This window comes from Eleutherodactylus coqui, chromosome 2 (assembly GCF_035609145.1).
Source record: "Eleutherodactylus coqui strain aEleCoq1 chromosome 2, aEleCoq1.hap1, whole genome shotgun sequence".
Taxonomy (NCBI): domain Eukaryota; kingdom Metazoa; phylum Chordata; class Amphibia; order Anura; family Eleutherodactylidae; genus Eleutherodactylus; species Eleutherodactylus coqui.
In genome coordinates this window covers 46,690,665-46,710,631 of record NC_089838.1, presented here as the reverse complement: position 1 = coordinate 46,710,631, position 19,967 = coordinate 46,690,665, and the positions used below count along the sequence as shown (strand labels likewise).

The following is a 19,967-nucleotide window of genomic DNA, read 5'->3' as shown; positions in this document are numbered from 1 at the left end:
TAGTACTGTCCCCTATGTACAAAGAATAAAACTACTGTAATACTGCCCCCTATGTACAAGAATATAACTACTATAATACTGCCCCCTACATGCAGGACTGTATTCTGGCTCCTGTGTGGGGTCGGTGGAGTGCTTTGTGAAGGTTCTTGTGAAGACGTCTTGTGAGATGCCGCTTCTCCGTTAGTCAGAGACATCAGAGTCTTGGATTGTACAGATCTTCTGTCTCTCAGGCGGCCAGGTTTCCCGTACTGAAGATGAATTACCGCCATGTTGTGCTTCGCTCTGTTTCTGCTCACATTAGAGGAGATAAATTTGCTGATTACTGAGCTTGGAGCGTCTGATCAGAACGGCGCGGAGTCTGATGGCAGAGTTTTGAGGCGCGCAGAGAATGCGGATTCTGACAGGTGGATCACACAGGCCTTAAACAGATGTTTGGTAAGAAGATGAATGAGTGCGATGGAGGTGGTGCCGCTGCTCCCGGAGGAGTTTTCTCCTTCACAAGCATTTATTTCTTTATTTTCTCTGACTAAAGAGCTGATATTTAGTCACCGGTTGCCGTTTTATGTATCCGTGGACTCAACTGCCTGATTGTGTGCTATTTTCAAGATCTCTGCTTCATGTCAGTATATAGAAACTTTCATTTACACTCAGAGGCTGAAATCCTGTGCCGCTCCTAGCACCAATGGGTTTGTTATGAGTCACCTGTGCTGATACACTGTATCAGCCTGGATTTTTGCTGCTGCTGGGTTGTTCGTACTAGTAGTGGGGGTGATTCAGGGGAGCGATACCTCCCACTTACCAGATCAGTAGTGGGGGTCATTTAAGGAAAGATATCTCCCACTTACCAGATCAGTAGTGGGGGTAATTCAGGGGAGCGATACCTCCTACTTACCAGATCAGTAGTGGGGGTGATTCAGGGGAGCGATACCTCCCACTTACCAGATCAGTAGTGGGGGTGATTCAGGGGAGCGATACCTCCTACTTACCAGATCAGTAGTGGGGGTGATTCAGGGGAGCGATACCTCCCACTTACCAGATCAGTAGTGGGGGTGATTCAGGGGAGCGATACCTCCTACTTACCAGATCAGTAGTGGGGGTGATTCAGGGGAGCGATACCTCCCACTTACCAGATCAGTAGTGGGGGTCATTTAAGGGAACGATATCTCCCACTTACCAGATCAGTAGTGGGGGTGATTCAGGGGAGCGATACCTCCTACTTACCAGATCAGTAGTGGGGGTGATTCAGGGGAGCGATACCTCCTACTTACCAGATCAGTAGTGGGGGTCATTTAAGGGAACGATATCTCCCACTTACCAGATCAGTGGTGCGGGTCATTCAGGGGGGCCCTATCTCCAAGCATTTACATTGTGAGTCTCCATCTGATGTGGGGGGTCATTCAGGGGAGCGACACCTCCCATTCACCAGATCAGTAGTGGGGGTCATTTAGGGGGGCCATATCTCCCACCATTGACATCACCATGCCAGATCATATGGTAACACCTGCCAGACTGGTAATGGTGGTCATTCAGGAATATGATACCTTCAACGATTATCCTTACAAGTTCAGCTGGTATTGTGGCACTAGCCAAATGGGGGTCATTCAAGATGGTGATATCCCCCTTCATTAAAGTAACGAGACTTGATTGGCAGTGGGAGTCATACCTCCCACCATTCACATCACAAGGCCGGAACGTATGCTATCCCAGCGCTCGCCAGATCGCTTGTCGGGGGCCCCCACTGTTGTTATGACTTATTCAACCTTGATACATTCTCCACCAGGAGGAGGCAGCGAACGTGTTAACTCTTTGGCGTCCTCCATCCCCTCCCCCTCGCTGTCCGTCCGTTACTAAGTAGACTTTGCTGCCGGTAACTAACGGGCCCCAATTTTCCGCTTCTCTTTGGCGCGTTGGCTGTTTGATGGCTTCCACATCGTATTGTTCCTCTGTGACAACAGGTCAGAAAGATTCTGCATTAATTACACTAACATATGGTTATTAACAGATTCTCGCGCGGGGAGCGATCGGATACAATGTTATCTCGCGCGCAGTCAGATGTTGGACATATTGTGAGTGCTGGCAGCTATTGTTACACTCATTTACTTCACAGAGCTAATTACTCCCTAATAATAACTTTACCTTGGAGTTTTTCACTTCTTCGTGCCAGCAAACCTGTTCGCGCTACATATGCTAATTATTGGCACTTCTTCATCACGTTAAGATAGCTTTAAGTTCAAGCTGTGCCGCCTGGATTCTGCGTTCAGCCAGCTGGCGCCCAACTTCCACCTTTTTTTTTCCGCTATAGTCATTAAAAGTTTTAGTAGCGGCACATCTTGTTTTCTTTACAAGATTTCTGGCTCTCGCAAAGTCTTAAACAAGAGTCGGCCGCCCGTGGGCTGCGGCGAGCGCCAGCGCAAGGTGCTTCGCTGCGTCGCCACCCTGGTGGGGAGATACCTTACAAGATGTTGGCTACTTTAGCGCAGTCATGTGACATTATTCATTCTGTGTTGATACTTTGTATCGCTTCTTTCCCAGCACTATTCACCCTCATTTACATAAACGGTATAGAGAGAACATGGCGGCCATCGCCGTGCATGGCACAGGCTCCCGCTGGGCTATTCTATACAAAGGCATCCAGTAAGAAATATATACTGCGCCGTAAACATATATACCGCCATCTATGTGTGCACGTTGCAGCAAATAGCGCAGTGTACCACGGCTGTAGGTCGTCATCTTGCAGGGAAATTCAATCTACTGCTTTATCGGTCATTTTTTTTGGTTTGGGAGAGACTAACCACAGAAAAAAGATCACCAGCTATTGTTATCTGTTATCAGCTGAGGTTGAGGCTGTCTGTAGAGCTTCTCCGGTTGGATGAATGACAGGAAGTCCAACAACTGCCACATTATCCGCTGCTGCTTGTGTAATACTATTGCACCTTTTTTAGGGTTAGTGGCCCTCTAAGGCCCATTTCCTGGTTTGCCAGTGTCAAGAAGGTGGATCTCTCCTCTAGGTGACGCTGTTCTGCTACTTCCTGCCCTGGCAGAGGGTTTGCTGTGCTGACAGCTGCTTCTTTGGCCCTCCTCTGGGTGGCGCTATTCTATTACTTCCTGCACTGGCAGAGGAATTGCTGTGCTGACAGCTGCTTCTTCGCCCCCTCTAGGTGGTGCTGTTCTGTTACTTCCTGCCCGGCAGAGGGTTTGCTGTGCTTACAGACGTTTCTTCTGCAGCGTCAGGCTGATGATATATGGCGGTTTTCTGGGCAGAGCCGCCATGTCCATATGTTTTGTAGCAAATCAACCCAAAACAAACCCAACTCCCAAATCTGGCGCATCGTCCGCTCTTCTCTCTCTGGTGCCAAGTGATGGTACCTGTTAGACTACAGGGGAGGGGGGTGACACGCCGTGCCCTGGACCCGCGCTGTGAAGTTGTCGCTGGCAGGACGCCCACTTTCTTTTGGTTCTTATTGTCATAGAAACCTTCTGCTTAAATCGCTTGACGATGGAATAGAGACAAGTGTCGGCAGCGCAGCGCAGAACGACCGCCGGAACCTCTCCAAATGTCAGCGGTGGCAGCACAGCGCAGAACGATCGTCGGCACCTCTCTACGTGTCAGCGGCGGCAGCGCAGCGCAGAATGACAGCCGGCACCTCTTCATATGTCAGTGGTGGCTGCGGAGCGCAGAATGACCACCAGCACCCCTCCGTGTGTCAGTGGTGGCAGTGCAGCACAATGACTACCAGCACCTCTATACGTGTCAGCGCAGCGCAGAACAACCGACGGCAGCTCTACACGTGTCAGCGGCAGCACTGCAGTGCAGAATAACCGCCGGCACCTCTCCCTGTGTCAGCGGCGGCTGCGCAGCACAGAGCAACCGCCGGCACCTCCATATGCGTCATTGGCGGCAGCGCAGCACAGAATGACCGCCGACACCTCTCCATGTTTCAGCGGTGACCACGCATCGCAGGATGACTGCCGCCAACTCCAAGCGTGTCAGCGGCGGCTGCACAGCACAGAATGACCACCAGCACCTCTATATGTGTCAGCACAACCCCGCAGCGCAGAACGACCACCGGCACTTCTGCATGTGTAAGCAGCGGCAGCGCAGAACGACTGCCTGCACCTCTCCATCATTGTCCAAGGCAGGGGAGGAGAATCGCCATCTGCCTGCGCACGCACAATAGGAGTAGTAGTGTGACAGACTATCTATCCGTATTCTGTAACTGTCCTGTATCACAAAGTGTCCCATCTTAAACTTGCAGTTTAATACATATGCTTGCTGTCAGTGAACAGAAACTTTTAAAAATGATTGTTTTATCCTCTTCCTGACCTGGTTCCGCTCACACAGCTGAGGGTTTGTTACAATGTGTCAGTGCACTACAGTATAGTCCAGTTATGATCCTGCCCTTCTATATGCTCCAGGCTTTGGGTCATGTGTGCCAGTCCAGCTGTTCATCGATGGATTACCAGGGTTTAATGGCAAGCGCAGATGGATGCAGCCATATTGTCCTCCATGTGGTAGGACAGGGGCGACAACGGGAAGAGTGACGAGCGGAAGCAAGGTTTAAAAATAAGAATGACAAATTTCTTTGTTCTACCAGAAAAAGGCATAGGTAGGGGCCGGGGGTGTACACTGTGGAGGAGACTTGGGGCATACACTGTAGAGGAGAGGTGGAGGGTACACTGCAAGAGAGGTGTGTAGGGGGGGGTACACTGTGGAGGAGAGGTAGAGGGTACACTGCAAGAGAGGTGTGTGTGGGGGGGTACACTGTGGAGGAGAGGTGGAGGGTACACTGCAAGAGAGGTGTGTGGGGGGGTACTCTGTGGAGGAGAGGTGGAAGGTACAGTGCAAGAGAGGTGTGGGGGGGGGGTACACTGGAGGAGAGGTGGATGGGTACACTGTAAGAGTGGTCTGGGGGGGTATGCTGTAGAGGTGATGTGGGGAGGACACTGCAAGAGAGGTTTAGGGGGGTACATTGTGGAGGAGAGGTTGAGGGGGGACACTGCAACAGAGGTGTGGAGGAAAGATGGGGGGTTTGCTGTTGGGGGGTACACTGTGGAGGAGAGGTGGGGATACGCTGTGGGGGATACTCTGTGTGGGGTACACTGGAGGAGAGGTGGAGGGTACGCTGTGGTGGGTAGACTGGAGGAGAGGTGAGGTATGCTACAGAGGAGAGGTGGGGGGTGGAGAGGGTACATTGGAGGAAAGGTGGGCATCACTGTAGGGGTACGTGGAGGTTACGCTATAGGGGTACGCTGTCAAGAGGGGTGGGCTGGTACACTGTGGAGGGTAAACTGTAGACACAGAGAAGAGTTGGGGCATACACTGTGCAACTATTTTAACCTATGATACCCTCCTATATGGCCTGGGGGCATGTGCAGTCTCTGCAGCCCTCATCACTGCCCCCTTGTGTATATTATGCCATGTGCCGGTCCCTCTCGCTTGTAAGCCTGCTCAGCCAGTATGCGTGGAGGCTGCAGACGTTCCGGAGCTCCGGAGAGATCACTGCGCACCTTCCAGCCCCACACCAGCAAAAGTGAAAACCTAATGCAAACCCCGTGCAGTATCCTGGTTGCATAAATCTGCCCCCCCCCCCTCCTGCCCCCCGCCCCGCGGCGAGTCCTGGCTGCAGCTTAGAGCCTCGGCTATAACCGTGCGGATTACTCCTCTCGGTAGGAGCGATCTCTTCATCATTTACGCCAAGCTGAAATTCATTTCTGTCTCGTTAGTGCGCCGACGTATAATTAAAACTGCTCTACTGATAGCGATAAAGCCGTCAATAAAAGCTCTTGTAATTAATTTAGTCTTTATTAGGCTGGAGGTGCTGAACGCCTCCCTGATCAGCAGCGCCGCCCCTCGCTGGAGACGCCTCTTGTTTTTCAGACGCTGCGCCCGGCACTCGCCGTCCTCCATGTTAGCATTTCCTCCCCTTCTCGCCAGCGTGATTTTCTGGTTAACCAAAATTGTTGGGTAATTGTTCTGCGGTTGGGAACAGAATGCAGAATTAAACTGTTCCCAGCACAATAATAGTGTGATTACGGCAGCGCTGCTCCCGGCCAAGGGAACACTCATCAGGTCTGGAACGGCGAGCGGAACCGCAAAGACGGGGAAAAGTACAAAGGAAAACGTCTCCCAATTGTCTTCTAATGAGAAGAGCGGTCGGAAAAAGACAGAAAGGGAAAGAGCAGTGACGTCACTACTGTGTGATATAACTTATATCTGGAGAGCGGTGATGTCACTGTTGTATAATATAACTGATAGCTGAAGAGTGCTGATGTCACTGCTGTATAATATAACTGATAGCTGGAGAGCGCTAATGTCACGGCTGTGATATAACTGATAGCTGAAGAGTGCTGATGTCACTGCTGTATAATATAACTGATAGCGAAAGAACGGTGATGTCACTGATGTAAAAATATAACTGATAGCTGGAGAGCGGTGATGTCACTGCTGTATAATATATAACTGGAAAGTGTTGGTGTCACTACTGTGTAATATAACTTATAGCGGGAGAGTGGTGATGTCACTGCTGTGTGATGTAACTGATAGCTGGCGGGCGGTGATTTCACTGCTGTATAATATAACTGATAGCTGGATCATATAATATAACTGATCGCTAATGTCACGGCTGTGATATAACTGATAGCTAGAGAGCAGTGACGTCACTGCTGTGTGATATAACTGATAGCTGGAGAGTGCTGATGTCATTGCTGTGTAATATAACTGATAGCTGGAGGGCGGTGCTTTCACTGCTATATAATAAAACTGATAGCTGGACAATGGTGATGTCACTGATGTATAATATAACTGATATCTCAAGAGCGGTGATGTCACTATTGTATGATACAACTCATCTGGAGGGTGGTGTATTCACTGCTGTATAATATAACGGGTTTCTTAGAAGCGGTGATGTCACTGCTGTATAATATATCTGATAGCGAAAGAGCAATGATATCACGGCTGTATAATATAACTGATAGCTGGAGAGTGGTGATGTAACTGCTGTATAATACAACTGATGATAGCAGGAGGCCGTTGATGTCACTGCTGAATAATATATAACTTGAAAGAGGTGATGTCACTACTGTGTAATATAACTTATAGTGGGAGAGTGGAGATGTCACTGCTGTATACTATAACTGATATCTGAAAGGCAGTGATGTCACTGCTGTATAATATAACTGATAGCGAAAGAGCAATGATATCACGGCTGTATAATATAACTGATAGCTGGAGAGTGGTGATGTCACTGCTGTATAATATATCAGATATCTGTAGAGCGCTCATGTCACTGCTGTATAATATAGCTGATAGCTGGAGAGCGCTAATGTCACAACTGTGATATAACTGATAGCTGGAGAGTGGTGATGTCACTGCTGTATAATACAACTGATGATAGCAGGAGGCCGTTGATCTCACTGCTGTATAAATATATAACTGGAGAGTGGAGATGTCACTACTGTATAATATAACTAATATCTGGAGAGCAGTAATGTCACTGCTGTATAATATAACCAATAGCTGGAGAACGGTCATGTCATTGCTGGATAATATAACTGACATCTGGAGAGCGCTGATGTCACTGCTGTATTATATAACCGATATCTGAAGAATGGTGATGTCACTGCTGTATAATATAACTGATAGTGGGAGAACGGTGATGTCACAGCTGTATAATATAACTGACAGCTGGAGAGCGGTGATGTCACTGCTGTATAATACAACTGATGATAGCAGGAGGCTGTTGATGTCACTGCTGTATAATATATAACTGGGAAGTAGTGATGTCACCGCTGTGTAATATAACTTATAGCGGGAGAGCGGTGAGGTCACTGCTGTATAATATAACCGATATCTAGAGAATGGTGATGTCACTGTTGTATGATGTAACTGATATCTGGAGAGCGGTGATGTCACTGTTGTATAATACAACTGATATTTGGAGAGTAGTGATGTCACTGCTGTATAATATAACCGATAGCTGGAGAACTGTGATGACACTGCTGTGTAATATAACTGATAGCTGGAGAGCAGTGATATCACTGCTGTATAATATAACTGATATCTGGAGAATGGTGATGTCACTGTTGTATGATATAACTGATAACAGGAGAGTGATGTCACTGCTGTATAATATAACTGGTAGCTGGAGAGCAGTGATATCACTGCTGTATAATATAACTGATATCTGGAGAATGGTGATGTCACTGCTGTATGATATAACTGACATTCTGAGAGCGGTGATGTCACTGCTGTATAATATAACGGATATCTGGAGAGTGATGATGTCACTGCTGTGGGATATAACTGATAGCTGGATGCCGTCGCATTTCCTCTGCTGTTGTGATTCAGTAACCTGGACCTGTGGCAGTCATTGTGATTGTAAGCTCTTTGGCAGATGTCCCAGAGTCATTGAGCTTCCTGTGCTGCCACCTGTCTGCGGTCAGCCGCTATAGCAGAATGCATAATAATCCTCTCCTGGGTGTAGATTATTCCAGTGGTTGGTGGGGGGGGTCGTCACCACGCACGGACAGTACAAGGTCGCGGCGGTCACGGCTTCCTGGCTGTCCCCGTCCATGACACGAGCATCTGAGCGGCACATCCACGTTGGCAGCGATGGAAGGTCTTTACAATCAGCTTCAATAACATCCATTTTATTGTTATTTATTTATTTCCGCTCGTTGGCAGCGCCGCGCCGCGTGAAACCATCTGTCTTTCTATTAGTGTTTTTGAGGACTTTTTTTGGAGCCTTTTCTTTTGGCAAAGTCACTTTTATCCTTGGAAACCATTAAAAAAAAGTTTCATGGCTGCCTGCCGAAGGGAACGATGCAAAAATTCCACAGCTGTTCACTTATACACCCGTCTATACGTGGCGGATACTATAGACAGGATGCCACCGTATACATACATGTTACATATCATCTATAAGAGAAGGACTGTATACTTTATATACAACACCACAGTATATACTGGATACTATCAACATACACTCATTGTCAGTAACATCCCCCCACTGGAAGAGAGTGTATGTATGTATGTATGTATGTACGTATGTATATATGTGTGTCTGTGTGTGTGTATATATATATATATATATATATATATATATATATATATATATAATACTCTCATTATCAGTAACATCCCTCCCCTAGACATTATCGAATGAATTAAACCTTCATTGTGTGACTGTAGCAATGATAAAAGTACCCTGTTGACCGCCTCTAGCTTGAATATAAGATGTGATACGGGCAGGCATGGAGGCTCTAGTCCCCTGTTGTACCTCCTCTAGCTTGGATACAGGATGTGATACAGGCGAGCATGGAGGCTCTAGTCCCCTGTTGTACCTCCTCTAGCTTGGATACAGGATGTGATACAGGCGAGCATGGAGGCTCTAGTCCCCTGTTGTACCTCCTCTAGCTTGGATACAGGATGTGATACAGGCGAGCATGGAGGCTCTAGTCCCCTGTTGTACCTCCTCTAGCTTGGATACAGGATGTGATACAGGCGAGCATGGAGGCTCTAGTCCCCTGTTGTACCTCCTCTAGCTTGGATACAGGATGTGATACAGGCGAGCATGGAGGCTCTAGTCCCCTGTTGTACCTCCTCTAGCTTGAATATAAGATGTGATACAGGTAGGCATGGAGGCTCTAGTCCCCTGTTGTACCTCCTCTAGCTTGGATACAGGATGTGATACGGGCAGGCATGGAGGCTCTAGCACCCTGTTGTACTACCTCTAGCTTGGATACAAGATGTGATACGAGCAGACACAGAGGCATACAGGTTCTGTATGGTATCCTGCGGCATATCACTCCATATTTACTGAGCCTCTAGATCATGTAAACTGGTAGGGTGTGGAAGTTGGCATCCCAGAGGAACCCATACATGTTCTATTCGTGATATAACTGGTGACCACTCAGCCATGGCAGTGTGACAATGTTGTGGGGGCTTCCTGTGACCCTCTTGTGTCCTCTCTACTGGTGGTCTGTAGGGGGCGTCCTGAGCCCGGTCATCTTGTGTGCCCCCATCCACTGGTCCCAACACCCCCTAACAGTCTGGTCAGACGCTCCTCTCTACTGTTGGTCTGTAGGGGAAGTCTGGTCAGAACGGCCAGTGGGGGACAATTCATCTAGCTGCTCACATCCCAATAATGCGCCCCTCTCAGACTGTGATAATGGGAGGAAATCTCTTATTTGCGACGTAGAGGCGTCTAGTGGTCAACAAGCTCCACACAAGCGGAAGAAGAGGTCACTACACACAAGGAGCCTCCGAGAGCCGTTTATAGGACAAGGATGGGAACCACTTTTAGGGCCTCTGCTGACCGTTCATCTAATCACCACAACTCTCATCACTGACAGATCTGATGAGATGGAACCGCATGCCGGGTTCTGCAGCAAAATGACAACTTTTTTTTTTTACAGCAAGTGTATATACACTATATACATACTGCCATTGTATATACTGGATACTGGCCACATACTACGCACAGGGTACATACTACATACATGATACTGTATACATAGCATAATTGCGAATACAAACTGCATACAGGATCTGCAATACATGCTACATACATACTAGGTGCATGATATGATGTACATACTATATACTGGATTTTGCACATTTACTGTATATTAGATACATATGTCAAATACAGAATCCAATCCAAACTCACTACCCTCATCTGTAAAGCTCTCTATAGCACTGCGCCGCCCTACATTGCCTCCCTGATCTCAATCCATCACCCAGCCCGGGCTCTCCACTCTGCTAACGAAATCAGATTAGGCTTCCCTTTAATTCGAACCTCTCATTCCTGCCTCCAAGACTTATCCAGAGCAGCACCCGTCCTCTGGAACGCGCTACCCAAAACTATCCGGGCAATCCCTGACTCACAAAACTTCAGGCGTGCCCTAAAACCGCACCTCTTCAGGGAGGCATACCACATCCCCTAAACCAAACCCCTCTGTACTAGGCCTAATAACATGCTCCCTGTCCTACTGACTGCAATCCTTGTCAGCCACCATCAACTGCCCCCTGCAATCATACCGATTCAGCCACTATACGGCTTCAGTCTGACCATTGTCTGTGTGTATAGCATCCCTCACTCTCCACCCCGCCATACAGTGCACATCTCCAGCCCCTTTACCTTCTGTATCACCCCATTATCTGTAGTATGTAAGCTCGGTGGAGCAGGACCCTCACCCCTATTCCCATCAACACATTACTATGTAACCGTGGTTTTTGTATCTTTGTTTTTTGTATCTACTTTCCCTGTCTTGTAAGCGCTGTGAAATATGTTGGCGCTATATAAAGATTGTCATTATTATTATACATATGGACACTACTTGCATGCATACTATGTACGTATCACAGTACATTCGGGATACCACATACTGAGTTCAGGATACTGTATGTATATTATATAGGCACTACATGCAGAATATTATACTATATACTGCTTTATGTCTAAACAAGATACACGGTGTACTACGGGCTTATACATGTGATATAGGGTATCTTTCCCATGTATGTGGACAGTACATATACATCCATTTATACGATGTCTTTTTCTTGTGTCCCCCAGGTCCAGGGTCAGCTGCCACCTTTGATGATCCCCGTGTTTCCTCCCGACCAGAGGACGTTAGCGGCCGCAGCCGCTGCCCAGCAAGGCTTCCTCATCCCCCCTGGCTTCAGCTATAAGGCCGGATGCAGTAAGTCTTCATTACCCCAACATCAGTGTGGTCATCCTACAGTCACAACCAAAGCTGCAGCAGCAGCTCCGCTGATTTCCTGTTAGGTCTCAGTGTTCATATACTGTAGACTAGTCCCATATAGAAAATTCCATCCAATGCATTATGGGTAGTCAGGGGGGTGTTTGTTACCTCAAGCCTGATGCATTCTGGGTATCAGCTGACAGGTTTGTGACAACGTGTTTCTCTTTTGACATCAGCCACTCCTCTTATAATGCTGCTGTGCTGTTCTAAGCTGTTAGGGCTTGTGGCCCTTTAAGAGTGTCGTCTGGAAAGCAAACTACATGTTGCCCTCGCAGCCCCTCCCTCGCGGTGACCCCCGCCTCCCCGGTGACATTAGCCACGGCTCTTTAGTCGGTCGCTCTCCTGGAAGACTTCATGACTTTTGCTCGGTGAAACAAATTTCCTCTTTATCCGCCATAATCTATTCTGTATCATCAGCCGAGCGCGGAGATAAAGAGATAATCATATCAGCGGCCAAACACACAACGCTCCGCTGATCCTTATTAATTGCGCAGAAAGACTTTAAATATTTTGTCATGTAGCTTTAAGCCGATCCCCGGTAATCAGGTCGCCGACGCACACGTTCCTCCCTGACGCAACTTTGTTTCTAATACAAATGTAGCAAATTCGGTCAAGAAACAAATCCTGTTACAAAGTTACGGATTCTCTAGAGCGTCGGGGAAGGTTACCTGATCACGCTATGAGTTACTATGACCAGTTCTCCCCTGCTTCGGAGAGGCCTTGTATGAGCATCGTGCTACATATTGGAGACCCCAGATATGAGGGCTGTCCTAAATTCTCAAGAGCACTAATGAGTGCCGCACTACATTCTGGAGAGCCCCCATATCAGCATTGTTCATGGAGATACCCGAGTCATGCTATATTCTGGAGAACCCCCATATGAGTGTTGTGCTACATTCTAGAGAGCTACTTTGAGTGCTGCACTACGATTTGGAGAGCACCCCCCCCCTCCAACTATGAGCTTTGCTACATTTTAGAGGGTCCAGATATAAGTGTGCTGCATTCTAGAGGCCCCCATATGAGTGCTGCGTTGCATTCTGCAGATCCGCCAAATGCGCCCTGTGTTACATTCTGGACAGCCCTAATACGAGCACTGCTGCATTTTAGAGAGTCCATATGTGAGTTCTGCACTACAGTTTGAGATAGCCTACGTATGAGCACCCTGCTGCTTTCTGGAGATTGCCCTGTGCAAGTGTTGCGCTGCATGCGATACATTCTGGAGAGCCCCCAGTGTGAGTGCTGCACTGAATTCTTTAACACGGAGTTCCTACGTGAGCACCGAGATACATTCTGGAGACCCCAAAAATGAGTGTCTTGCTTATTTCTAAAGAGAACCCGGATGAGTGGCGCTCTACATTCTAAGGGCCCCAAATATCAGCGTGGTGCTAAATTTTAGAAAGAAATTATATGAGTACAAACTACATTCTGTAAAGTCCCCGTATGAGTGTTGTATTCTAGTGAACCCCCGTAAGAGTGCTGTGCTGCATTTTAGGCAGTTCCTATATAAGTGCTGCACTACATTCTGAAGAGCCCACATATGACTGCTGCATTGTTTTCTAGAGAGCTCTTGTGTGAGTGCTGTGCTGCATTCTAGAGAGCCCTTATATGAGTGCTGTGCTGCATTCTAGAGAGCCCTTGTATGAGTGCTGTGCTGCATTCTAGAGAGCCCTTGTATGAGTGCGGTGCGGCATTCTAGAGAGCCCTTGTATGAGTGCGGTGCTGCATTCTAGAGAGCCCTTTTATGAGTGTGGTGCTGCATTCTAGAGAGCCCTTGTATGAGTGCTGTGCGGCATTCTAGAGAGCCCTTGTATGAGTGCTGTGCGGCATTCTAGAGAGCCCTTGTATGAGTGCTGTGCGGCATTCTAGAGAGCCCTTGTATGAGTGCTGTGCGGCATTCTAGAGAGCCCTTGTATGAGTGCTGTGCGGCATTCTAGAGAGCCCTTGTGTGAGTGCTGTGCGGCATTCTAGAGAGCCCTTGTGTGAGTGCTGTGCTGCATTCTAGAGAGCCTTCGTATGAGTGCTGTGCTGCATTCTAGAGAGCCTTCGTATGAGTGCTGTGCTGCATTCTAGAGAGCCTTCGTATGAGTGCTGTGCTGCATTCTAGAGAGCCTTTGTATGAGTGCTGTGCTGCATTCTAGAGAGCCCTTGTATGAGCGCCATGCTGTATTCTAAACATTCCTGTATGAGCGCCGCACTGCATTCTAGAGTGCTCCTGTATAAGTGCCATGCTGCATTCTAGGCTGCCCCTAGATGCCTCCTGTATGAGCGCCACACTGCGTTGTCTTCCCAGTCCCCTATGTACGGTTAATAAGGAGGCCAAGGTTTCCGCCTTAATTGCTGCCGCTTTTTATTCGCCTTCCTCTCCCGGCTCGGACTGTGAAGAGCGCGAGTAAAAGGTGGACAGACAATAGAAGCTTTTCATGAGGCCGCAGCGCACAAAAGGCGGCTTAGGGAAGGGAAGCGCGGCGGAGCGCGATGTGCAAGTGGAGAGGAGATAAAAGGTGCTGACGACTCTCTTCTTCTCCTCCTCAGGTGACCCTTACCCCGTACAGCTGATTCCAACCACCATGGCAGCTGCCGCCGCTGCTGCTGCCACCCCGGGCCTGGGGCCTCTGCAGCTACAGGTAAGACCTCCGGCACGTCTCCAGGCGCCACAGATAACACAATGGGAGCACCAAACGGAAAGTCACAATTGCACCGCTTTTCGTAGTTTTGCTCTTTTTTTCATTGGAACGCGCTAAGGGCTGATTTCTAGGACTTCCGCAGGCTTATAGGGTGTCCTGGGCACACTGGGAGTTGTAGTCCGCAGAGCACTTGCATTGTATGCCCTGCAGAGCATTACTTCCTCTTTTTAATGGGGGGGGGGGGGGCTTTATATCCTCTCTGCCTTAAAGGGTTTGTCCATAGAGGGATCTGCAAGGCAGCGAGCTGTGGGCGCCGAGATATCTGCAAGCTGTCAGGCTGGAGGGGTTAACATGACACATGTGACCCAGATCGGGGACGGGCACAAACAATGCCATTTAATCATTGACTTCACCACCGGATTCAGAGCACAATTGGATCTTATCTCTCGCATTGTAACGTCAGAGGCGTGTGGATCCCAGCAACTTGACCGCCACCCAGCGCATATGTACCGTGGAGACCAAACACGGGTCCAGCGCCCTCATTACCTGCCCCAAATGTGGCCCTAGCCCCGATCGTGGAACACAAAGCTCTTCAGCACCGTTAGCCATCTGATTGCAGAACTATTCATTCCCTGTGTATCTGCACAACCCCAGGTGGAGGAGGACAAGGACAAAAAGGATCCAAGCCCCCGAAAACTCTTCAAACTTCTCTATAAGTCCTGCACAAGTATTCGCCCCCCTCGGGCTATTCAGCATTCAGCTTATCAGGTAACAATAAAAAATCCGTGAAAAACTGAAGGGGGGGTGAATACTTTTACCCGTGCTTGAATATCCCCGTATCCATCAGGTCTTCTCGCATCCTCGTGATTTCCAGTCGAAAATACGTTATTGTAGTTATGCAATCAGCAGAGACCTTCTTGAGCAGAGGTGACACCATCTTTAATCCCGCCGAGCGTCTCGCAGCTGCCGCCGCATTTCTGAGAGCGACTGCGACTTGTCGCACCACAAAGATCTTAATCCCCCGGGGCTTTGAATTCTCCCAGTGATTGTTCTCATTTTCCGGCCGATAGTTTGTTAATCAGGACACAACAATAGCGCTGATTAATTGGCACTAATACCGGCGAGCGGCGCAGCGCGGGCAGAGCGGCCGAGGAGGGGACGGCAGCTGTTGGCATCATTGTCACATCCAACGCGTTTCATTTCCCCTGTAAACAACGTCAACAATGAGATTTTATACAATTCTGCTCCCGGCGAGAACGCACCTTGCTGCTCGTCAGACGCCATTCTCATCCCTGGAGACGGTCGCCGCCGCTAATTCCGCTCTTACTTGGGCTCAGCTGAACATAACTGAATGGGGTCTCTGCATCCATCTGTCTATGAGAGAAAAATGGCGCAGGGTCTATAGAGAACGCCACACATAACGTGTACTTTTTATATATCTAAAGGGGCGGGGCTTCATGTCACAGTGCAACATTTGTATCCGCCTGTTACCACGTTTTCAAGGCCATTCTTCATTTATGTGGCAGTTGTGACACGCTTATCAATTGATCTCTTCGCTTTTTCTCTAGCGAACAGCTGGTGTCCGCCATCTTGATACACTAAAGTGCGCTCCACATGGAAATTCTTCCTAACACTCCAGAGGAAGGTTACTTCCACAACGCCAATAGGCAGGCTGGCGAATCGCCCAATAGTCAGCGCCGCCACCACCATCATTGAGAAAGCGCTTTGCTGCCTGCTGCAAAATGGAGACGTTGGGAGTTGTTGGCTCTGAATTCTCTGTGTTCACGGAGGCGGCAGACGCTTCCTCTCTCCACAGCGCAGAATTTAGGTCGCTCGTCCTGCCCCCTGGCCCATGTGGGTTGGCATTAAAGCCCGTGGAAAGGCTGTGCCCGGGGGCAGATTGTGCTCAGCCGCTGACATTGTGATCAGCACCCAGAAGGGGCCCTGCAGCATCTTGACATTTGGACAAAGGAAATGGCAAGATGGCGAATGTGCCCCCCCCCCCCCCCCCTCGTATTTCTTGCAGTGAATTCTAGTGTATCCAGGCACAATAAAGAGGATTTACCTATAGTTATGGCTGGGAGTTGTAGTCCACCAACCCTGGATTGCTGTTTCCTGCAGATTTGAGGGCCTAGACAGCTGAGTGCTACCCCTTGCGGGAGTTGGATTCTGGTCGTCGCCCCGCTTTCCTCTGTAGCGATGACCCATCCCTGTATTGTGCAGTGTGAATATTTTCGCAAGTCCCGTTTCCCCTTCTTCTACCCGCAGCGCCAGGGTGGCAGCAGCAACGTTAGCGCCTCGTAATTGTTACCAGCCTTAATACTTCCTCCCTTGCTGGACTCACCGTGATAATAGAAGCAGGCGGTGTGCGATACTTTTACAAGGCGGGTCTCCCCGTGTTCTACCTGCCGCAGTGGGGCGGCCGCTGCAGCATTGTCTCTATGTTGCCCCTAAGCGTTAGAATATTCTCTTTATTTTCTCCATTCTGTACTCAATGTGACAATATAAATATGGGGGTGAATACTTTTACAAGGCTGGATCTCTGCTTCTTCTCGCTGCGACATTGTCACTCATCACGGTCATTCCAGTCCTTATTATCAGCGCTGCACCTCATGTGATAATATAAGCGAGGCGTGAATATAATGGCAGCGGCGGTCTGGAAATCAGGAGAATGAAGCCTAATGAGCCCCTCGCCGGGGGAGGGATAAGTGCTTAATTATGTGAGGTGCAAATGGAGGATAATCAGGATTTATATTGTAAGTGTGGAAAGGATGCGCACCTGATAGAGTGTTAGCTCTGCGCCCCAGAGAGTAGAGATTCAAAATCTCCCCCATTATAGTGCATGCAAGGGTCAACATCCAACTTTCCCCAGACCCTGAATGACACATGATGTGGGACCTCTGTGTCCTGTCCTTCAATGCTTCTGCTCTGCCTGTGTCAGTCCTCACTGCCAGCTAGCATTGTATTCACAAAGAGAGCAAACGGCGGGATTGTGGTATTGTCGGCAGGTGAGGGCTCTGCGACAGATGATTCCCCGGAGGTCTTCTCTCCTCTGCCAATCGTGTCTGAGACAATAAATTCTCTGCCAGCCTCACCCTGTGGTGCCCGTCACACCCGGAGGTTACTGGGGTCGAGCCGTGAGGGCCGCTCAAATAGATCTGGGGGGCCGCTCCATAAATAAGCATCCATTCTGTGAGGTGACAGCGCCGGCTGCTGCTAGTTCACCAGCTCCGCTGTCTCCTTCTTATTTTTCGCACTGGTTGCAGACCGCCGCGAGGTCGGTACGAAGGTCTCACTTGGCGCACATAAAATGCGCAAGTAACTGCGTTGATACATGTTGCAACATTGTATCACCTTAGCTCCGCCCCCTTGTCTTATTCCAGTCTGAGATACATGAACCGCAGCTTTCTCTCACATTTGCGCCATCTTCCAGCAGCAGTTCTAGATCTCGCTGCCTTGTAGCTTCAGCGTCAGGGGAGTCGCCACCATTAAGCGCTGCGTTCCGGCACCGGAGCTGGACGAAAATCGGAAGAAGTGAGCCAAATTCCTGAGTATTAATGAGGCGAGAGCGCCAGGGATTGTTGATTAGCGAGGACATCCTAACAATTCTACCATTTATTATCCTGCAGAAACCCTCTCGCTGCCAGCAAGCCTCCGCGTGTAGCAGAGCTGAGCGCCGTCACTTCTGCGCTGTTACATGTCCAAGCAGCTCAAAAAAAGTCTTAGAAAGAAAGTACTACTCTGCAGATGCAATAAAGGAGTGATGCTACACGGCCACTGTGATCACAAAGCGTTAAATGACACGCTCAGCTCTGCTGTGCTGCGGACGTTGTGTAGCATCTCGTGTATTGACGATTCCTCGCTGATTGATGACCTCGGCGAGGCGCGAGCTCCTTCTGCCTCCTCTCGTAATGATCAGTTACTCTGCAACGACATGAAGAGGGTCAATCAAACGGGTCATACATCATATGGAGCGGCAGATGCTGCAGCATATTGTGATAGATTACAGCACGCCGCGCGGAGGATGGGAGGGAAACCAGCGATCAGCGAAAGGGTCGGACGCCGAGGTCCGCCATCATCCAAAAGAGGGCTGCACAGGCAATGCTTCATCTGACGGGGAGCATTGAGTCCCCCCCGCTGCCATCCATCCTCCATCATTCTCCTCATTGTGGTGCAGCGTCCGGATGTAGTAGAGCTGAGTTTGTCATTCATCTTTTTGACTGTAAGGTTACATTATTCTGTACTGTTCCACCTTTCTCGCGCCATCGGTTATAACGTCCTCTCCTCGCCTCCTACCTCGGGAGCCCGTCAGAAAGTTGTCACGGATCTCAACCTAAAACCCTCCTAAAAATAATTTGCAGCTGTGTTTAGTTAGTATTTCGGAGCCGACCGCTCCTGACAAGAAATGTGCCGGAGTCAGTGAGTAAACATTAGCTCATGCGCTGCTCGCAGCGCCGTGTAGGTGTGAGGCCGACCGTCCCCGCGCCTATTTATTGCAACGTAGGGAAAGGATTTACAAAAAGAAATTGGAATAAAGACCCGCTGCGCCGTCACCCCTTTCTGATCGTCCAGGTGAGGGAGCGCAAAACAAAGTGATGGCCATTTATTCCAAACCAATATCATCCTTGTATAAACTAAAGGCCCCCTAACACTGGTGGCAGTTTTCTTTATTACATTAAGCCATGCCCTCTGTGCCCCCTCACAGTAATAATGTAGTCAGTTACCAGTTATACAGCAATAGTGATTACAGTGCAGTTACCTCCAGTAATAACCAGTAACTCTGGGCTCAGACTCATGCTAAGAATCTTGTCCATACAAACTTCCCATACTGCCGCTACTACCAATGAATCTCTCAGTAAACCCCCACCCCACCCATAGTATTCTCTGTGCCCCCTATTAGTCCAGTGCACCTCATTAAGCTCAGTGCCCGCTCTGCGCCTCTGCTTAGTCCGGCGCCCGCTCTGCGCCTCTGCTTAGTCCGGCGCCCGCTCTGCGCCTCTGCTTAGTCCGGCGCCCGCTCTGCGCCTCTGCTTAGTCCGGCGCCCGCTCTGCGCCTCTGCTTAGTCCGGCGCCCGCTCTGCGCCTCTGCTTAGTCCGGCGCCCGCTCTGCGCCTCTGCTTTGCTTTGCCCGGCGCCCGCTCTGCGCCTCTGCTAGTCCAGCACCCCCTTTGTTCCTCTGCCACTCACTTTCAGTAGCACCTAATGCCCAAAAGCCTACCCCCTGCTGTGGACACCTTTTCTCAGGCTACGCTGTACGGAGCAAATGAAGAAGAGGATTTTCACTACTGGTATTGGACGGAGGGTTGGGGGCTCGTTGATGGGGTGGTCCAAAATCCAGGACTGTCCTGCTGAATCCCTTACAGTTGTGCCTACTTGTGTAAGGGGATCCACATCTTCCACCTTGCGCAGCACATTACTGACCGGAGACGAGTGCAGCTGGCGGGTCTATACATATTCGTCTGTGATCTCCTGGATGAGTCGCCCCTGTGCTGCTTTGGTCCGGACGGCCGCTGGTCCATATTGTCTCCATTGGTGGCTATGGCGCTCACTGCAGTGCGACGAAGTCCCAGAGCC

The 19,967-nt window shown here is 49.4% G+C and overlaps 1 protein-coding gene across 6 annotated transcripts in view; it reads left to right on the top strand.

The window, feature by feature from the left end:
- The window catches only part of SOX5 (SRY-box transcription factor 5), a 178,080-nt gene that overhangs the window by 123,092 nt on the left and 35,021 nt on the right, over positions 1 to 19,967 (top strand). For all 6 annotated transcript variants that reach the window (XM_066590774.1, XM_066590773.1, XM_066590772.1 and 3 more), the window contains 2 exons: positions 11,580 to 11,706; positions 14,302 to 14,393. In XM_066590774.1, coding sequence (XP_066446871.1) covers positions 11,580 to 11,706; positions 14,302 to 14,393 — 219 coding nt within the window. The remainder of the gene's footprint in view (positions 1 to 11,579; positions 11,707 to 14,301; positions 14,394 to 19,967) is intronic.